Genomic DNA, 6,914 nt, shown 5'->3' on the forward strand with positions numbered 1-6,914 from the left:
GCAATTTTTACTGTAAGCTCGAGCGAAGTGTATATAAATTCATGTATGTACGCATATAAAAAATCCTGAGTGATGCAAAATTGTAACAAAAAAGTATTAAATTCCAAGCGAGTTTGCGTTTAGTTTAAGAACAAATGAGGTACACAAAATATGCTAACCACATGTTAATTAAACTAATTATAAATGTGTGCCACCAAATAAATTAAAGTGTCGATGACAAACTAATCAAAATAATATTTTATAAATGCAGCTTTGCAATATATAATTTAAGTATAAAAATAATGCGCCAGTTGTTTAGCTGCATTACTTGAGACGGATGCTTTGACGGTTATTTATAAATATGTATCTAGCAGAAAATTTTCATTTTTTATATTGATAAGGCGGTGTAGCATGGAATTTTCGCTTTTTGAGTGTGCTTTTAAGTGGTGTAGCTGTAAATTGAAAAAGAAAATATAAGTGCAATTGAAGAATCGTCTTACGGGCATAGCTTTCTGAACTCACCATATAACGAATACAAAGACTCTTTATTGTGACTCGGTGTGCGAGTTATGGTATTAGTTGAACCAATTGTTTGATTGTTTTCCTTGTCTGCATCCAATGTAACAAATTGTGCCCAATAATCGCCAGGAATCTTTAACAAGTTCTGCATTGTGGTGAACTGCATGTATACCTCTGTGAAGATGGCATGTCGATCGGGGTCGGCTGACGAATAGCCAACTATGGTTGGTCCAAATACGCGCGCAATATTATCAATTGGCATTAGAACTTCACGACACTCTGCAACCCGTAGAAAATGCAAAACCAAGAATGCCAAGGTATCGCGATTTGCCTGCGGCAAGGCATCAATCGCTTTGAAAAGGTCTTTTTGTATATCAGCTTCAGTGGGCTGTTGTACGGCATTACAGAAATCTTTCCATAAGTTTGTAGGTATAAGGGGTTCCCTTAGTGATCGCAAAAAGTCTTTAACACATCCGCACAGCACATGTACATCGATGTTCCCCAGATGTGGTGTGTTCTTGCCGCGCAAGAAACGCTCTTTCAGCGCTTTTACTTCACGCTCCGACCCGGACACACGATATATACCAACCTCATTGAGACCGCGTGACTCGATTTCGTTGACGCAATGCACAATGAGTGCTGGTACCATCGGTGCCACACCTGGTGCGTAATCGCTAATGTAGCCCATCATGCCTTTGATGGTTGGGGTCCCTGACTGCGGCACGCAGCTCACTGTCAGCGCGATTCGACAATCAGCATGACAACGTACTGGGCAGTCACGACAACGCACTCCTACTGTGCCAAAACGAATTCTGTAAAGGAAAGTGAATTAGAAAATGTCTCGCATTTAAAAATATAATCTTACTTCTTCTGGCAATGCGTACAAGTGTCGGTGCGTATGAAAGTACGTGATGCGAAATTGTGATGACGCATCAACTGCGCGCGCATAGACGAGACTTGCGGCGAACATAGATTTACACCGGGCGCACATTTTATAGCAGTCATGGGTGTGATAGGTGGAGCAGTGGCATCCTTATAGGGCGAAGCGGTAGGAGTGATGCAATTTGCTTCCTCTGGACTAGCCTCCTTGTCTAAAGCCACTGTGCTTGTAATCGGAATAACTGGCATAGATTCAATAGTTGACTCAGCGCGTATAACACCATTTCCATCTTGTGGGATTGTCACTTTTGTGGTGGCGCAGATGCGGTCAGCACCAGGTGGTACATCCAATAAATGTTGTTGTATACCAGTACCACTACGACGTGTTGTAGACCGCCTTGAAGTGGCGCCTGGTGTTGACGGCAAGCCAGCACCGCTTGCACGCGATCTTTTGGCACCAACACACGGAATTGGATTTTTAGGCACAGATGGATGATGCTTTTGCCAACCAGTGGAGGGGCGCACATCAAGGAAGTCATCTTCAGACTGCGTTATTGATAAGTCGGATAAAAATGAACCAGTAGAATTGATATCATTGCCATATTTTTCCTCTACCAAACGGTTCATTGATTTTCGCTTGCGTGGCAACGTGTTCAGAAAGGCCAACTTGTCGCGTGTCTCATTATTTATATTGTTGTCCTTTTGCACCAAATCAGCTACTGCTATTATTTTCTTTTCCATCTGGTCGCGTTCATGTTCTGCTTCACGACGCAATTTACTTTCTACTTCCAGCAAGCGGCGTGCATGGTACAGCTTCGTTTCTAAGTCTGCCATTGATTCCAGTGAAGCATCTAGCTCTTTCTGTATCCGTTGTGCCTCTTTGGCAGTGTCCAAACATTCTTGACGAAATTGCTCCTGCAAGCGGAGCACACGTAGGAATTCTAATAAATTATAAATTATTTGCTATGAATTATTTTGACTAAATTCAATCAGTTACCTTCCTCTGCGGTGCCATCAGTAAGTACTTGTATGCATCGACGAATATCGTCAAAGGTCGCTAAAGTGGATAACGCGGCCCCCGACATATTTGCGCCTCTTCTATATACTTAATACTTCGTTTAAAGATTAGCGCTTCTAGAGTTTTAAATTCAATGCACCCAGCGTTTATTCTAATATCCTTCAATAAAAATCTCAAATAAAAATGTTACAGAAAAACAACGCGCAGAAAATGCTTTCAAAAAATTTTTGACACAGTTGACCGTTGAATTGAAACAACAAATGCGCAGATGCTATCAAATCAGGGATGGAATTTCAAAATTTCAAAATGTGCCTAATGGTATTCAAAAAAGGTGCCGAAAAGAAAATGAAAGTGCCACAAAATTAATTTTCTTTTAAAGCGTTTTAGGAGCAATATATTTTTAGAAATAGTATTTTTAAAATATACTAAAGTAATATATTAATTATTAATTACCTAAATTATTACAGTAAATCGCTTTTATGAAGGATTCCTTAAACATATACATACATAAATTCATAGTAAAATTACACAGAATTCCAAATACGGAGGGGAAATAGATACACCGAAATATAGCTATTCTGACATTTTTCAACACATGTGTATGTACCTATATGCGAAATAACTGCAAACTTAGAATCTTTCTAAAAATTCTGAAATGAAGTGGTAGAATCATAAGGGTCTAATTGACATTTTTTGAAAATATAAGTTCTACCCATATTTGTATAGTTAACTATAGTGTTTACTTGGTGATAAAGAGTAAACATTCTTTGAATTATTTAATTAACCTACATTAATTTAGGCAAGAATCATTTCAAATGCATTTACCCAGAATTTACAATATGTAATCAACTTTAACCTTAATTATCTCAAAAAAATTTCAGATCTCCTTTGATCCTTTTGATTCTAATCCCTTCAATTAAAAGCTTGATGTTACGACAACTTACTTTTAGTACTGCGTATTCACAATAGAATTCAACGGTTTGTAAATATTTCTTACGGCCCTTATATTAATTTTTGTGCTTTTAATTCTCACTTGTTGTAATTTTTTATATCTATATAATGTGGTATGTGATTTGTTGTTATATATTGGCATTTTATGCTAAATTTCTATATTTTATAATTGTGCCAAAACAGGATGAACTGTGCCAAAAGTGCCAAAAATGGCACTATTGTGCCTACTTTTCCATCACTGTGTCATATGCTCAAGCGTGAGTTACACTTCAGTGGAATGGCTGCCAGACGTCAACGCAAAGAAAAAACTTTTTAATAAATTTGACCAGAGAACTTAGATAGATAGAGAAGGTGCAAACTGAAAGTGGAAACTATTCGCGGACGAAAAATTAACAGCGTTAGAAAAGTTCAAGTCGGAATGTAAAAATTCTGTTGAATTTAATGTTGATAACATAATACAATGTTGAGCAACATGAAATGTGATGTTCTTTGTGAGCAAATAAACGAAATATGGTAAATCTTCACATAATTTTCATTAATTTGTAATTTTTGTTAAATTTTTTATCTTGTTCTCCTTTTATGAAGATGCAAATACAATTTAAAATAATGATAGTTTGGCATAAAGTTTACACACATACATATGTACATGCAAACATATACTGGCAATCAAAAGTGAGTGCATGGTGTTTTTTGCTTAATATTTGCAATGTTTTTCAATTAAATTTTTGTATTATCTTTTTATAAAAATGTGGTTCATGCTTTAATTAAAACTACATAAGTCAAACTTTCAAACTTTACACAGAACATAGAAAAATTCAACGAATTCTCGTCTAAATTTTGACCTGTTTAATCCGAATTTTTAGAAAAATTTTGAGTACGCAGATTGATCGGTTTTTTAATTCTGGTGGAACAAGATCAAGTTTTAAGCGGCTAAAAAATCGGGTTGATTTTTTATTGCTGACGGCTTTTTGCACTTTTAACCAAATAAAAGGGAATTTCTTATAGAATAAAATGCGCATGACCGTTTGCAAACAAATAAAAAAAAATTAGCGCAATTTTTTACAAATTGCACTTGCTATATGCATAAAACCGCAATTCCCGTCGAAAATAACATAAAAGTTTAACTTAAAAACATTGCAAATATTAAACAAAAAACAGGATGCACTCACTTTGCCAGTGTACATACATATTTGTGTTTAAAATTAACTATTTATGAAATAATTTTTGTGGCACGAACATATACATACATACTTGGCCTTTCTAAAAATGGGAATAAAAATTGGATTCGCATAAAATTTTAATTCCAATAACTAATATTTTAGTGAAAACATTTACAATAAAGCATTCAGTAACTTTTGGCAAATTTGAGCGATTATGTGAAATTATGCATGCGTTTGTACCTACATATCCATTTATATTATTTTAAATAAAGCTAATAGTAAAATTTAAAATCGAATATGGATATGACAATTAAAAAAAAAAAAATAAAAATTATTACTTGGTCCGTCCGGGATTTGAACCAAGACAAACGGCGAGACGCCAAAAAGTTGCACCGCCTCTAGCGTACACGCCACGGCACATTACTGAAACGGCAATCTCTAAATCACTACATATATGAAATTTTCATTCGTCCAAGAAGACAAACGCATATATATGTGTGCATTTATAAATGTAAATATGTGCATAAATATGTACGATTGTTCTGCTTTCGTCTTCCCCTCGCCGTCCACCAACCAAAGACAAATTATTAAATTTCTGCGAATTGCCACGACGCCACCAAAATTAACCCTTGGTTGACGAAATATTTAGGTTTTCGCATAAGTTTACATTTAATAAAGCCATACTCGTACATTTTATATGGAGAAGAATATTAATTAATTTAAAATTCTGCATGTAACCATGTTCTCGACGATACATGTAACTTTCATCAAGATTAACCATAAAAATTGTGCTTCATTAACAGTTGGAACCAGCTGAAACCAAAAAAACTATGTCCGCCAAATGGGTTAAAAACCAACTGGAATTGACATTTTTTACACGCATACATGCATACATTCATATACACATGTACAGTGGAGTAGCACTAGCTTGGACATTGCATTGCTTGTACTTTGATGTGTTTGAATCTTTTATGGTACTGAAGATTTGCTTACGGTTGAAAAATATTAAAAATCGGCCGTGCATATATGTAAATATATTTTTATAAACGCTTTGAAGTATAGAAATTTTTAATATTAAAAAATAAATAAAATAATTTTTTTGTATATATGTAAATGGTGTTCAAGGCACATTGACCCACCTGTACAAAAATCGTGGCGCGTCATGGACAAAAATTTTACAATTTCGGACCGAAAAATGTGAAAACGAGCTAAGTTGCCACGTTACATCTGTGAACTTCCGATAAAACCACATATGTTTGTGATTTTTAGAAGTTTTGATTTTATTAAAAAAAGTTAATGTATTTTCCTGCAGAAAACGTACACTTTTATTTAATGTTTATTAAAATGACACTTTAAAATACTAGTTAATGATTGAAATATTGGTATGGAACAGAGAAATAGAGTGTTTTGTCAAAAATTACCAAAAATTGCCAAGATTCGAGATAACTTATTTTACTGGTTATAGAGAAATAATTGCCACTTTTCACTTGGCTGGCCGAGATTTCTTCATTTTAAGATTTTAGAATTTTTGTGTCGGATTGACAAAGTTGCGCTTGTTGGTGATGAATTTGCGGGGAGATGTGCTGCGGTTGTTTTTATGAATGAATTTACTTGGCCTTGAGAAATATGCGCATGCGTTTAGAAATGAAATAGTTATTGTTGTATTTGAATATGCGCGTAATTATGCATGTGTGTATGTATGCTGCCGTGAGTTGTACATATATTTACATATATGTACATTTGCATATATGTGCGTAGTACTTAGACAGCAATATGCACGTATGTATGGATGTACTTATATATGCATGCAAAAACGTTGTCAATTAATGGAGCATGTAGTACATATAGATACATATATGTATGCGTGGGAAATGCATTTTCATTTGACTCCAAAACTATTGGGGCATATTAGTAGACGAAATAAAGTCGACTCTTAAGTTAAAGTTTGTCAGCCCCAAATAAGAAGAAAGTTAGTATGTACTTACATATATGTAATATTATGTGCAGGTGCAAGAACGTTATCAATAAATGATTTTGGAGTATGTGTATGGGGTACATATGTACACATGTATGTAAGTACATATGTACATGCATACATTCAGATGCGATCAACTAATTAGCAACGAAATTCAATATGATATTGTTGCAAATTATGTTTATTTATTTTTAATGATTTTCATTTAAAATATAATTCAATCTGTAACAAAAACCACAATAATAAAAGTTTAAAAGTTTGCACAAATTGCAAAAAAACGAACTGAACTTCAAGAAATGGTCACAAAAATTTTTAATTAGAATATTTAAAAAAAATTCGGGTATGCAGTATTTTAGTCCATTCAATTATAGTATAAGAAAGTGCAAGTTTCAAGTTGTTAAAAATTACCGTTGATTTTTTAGGTTTTTTTTTG

The 6,914-nt window shown here is 34.3% G+C and overlaps 1 protein-coding gene across 1 annotated transcript; it reads right to left on the reverse strand.

Moving 5' to 3' along the window:
* Positions 1 to 2,665, reverse strand: LOC118744501 (rac GTPase-activating protein 1). Its single transcript, XM_036477548.1, has 4 exons — positions 2,375 to 2,665; positions 1,364 to 2,318; positions 502 to 1,310; positions 1 to 431 (listed from the first exon to the last, which is right to left on the reverse strand). The coding sequence occupies exons 1-4, from the start codon at positions 2,460 to 2,462 to the stop codon at positions 361 to 363; spliced, it is 1,923 nt and encodes a 640-aa protein (XP_036333441.1). The 5' UTR covers positions 2,463 to 2,665; the 3' UTR covers positions 1 to 360.
* Positions 2,666 to 6,914: the final 4,249 nt, after the last annotated feature.

This window comes from Rhagoletis pomonella, unplaced genomic scaffold (assembly GCF_013731165.1).
Source record: "Rhagoletis pomonella isolate Grant_MI unplaced genomic scaffold, Rhpom_1.0 Rhpom_scaffold_00008, whole genome shotgun sequence".
Lineage (NCBI taxonomy): Eukaryota > Metazoa > Arthropoda > Insecta > Diptera > Tephritidae > Rhagoletis > Rhagoletis pomonella.

Coding starts and splice junctions, on each gene's coding strand:
- LOC118744501 (XM_036477548.1), bottom strand. CDS start 2,462: ATGTCGGGGGCCGCGTTATCCACTTTAGCGACCTTTGACGATATTCGT. Junction 2,319..2,374: donor TGATGGCACCGCAGAGGAAG/GTAACTGATTGA, acceptor ATAATTTATTAG/AATTCCTACGTGTGCTCCGC. Junction 1,311..1,363: donor TGTACGCATTGCCAGAAGAA/GTAAGATTATAT, acceptor TTTCCTTTACAG/AATTCGTTTTGGCACAGTAG.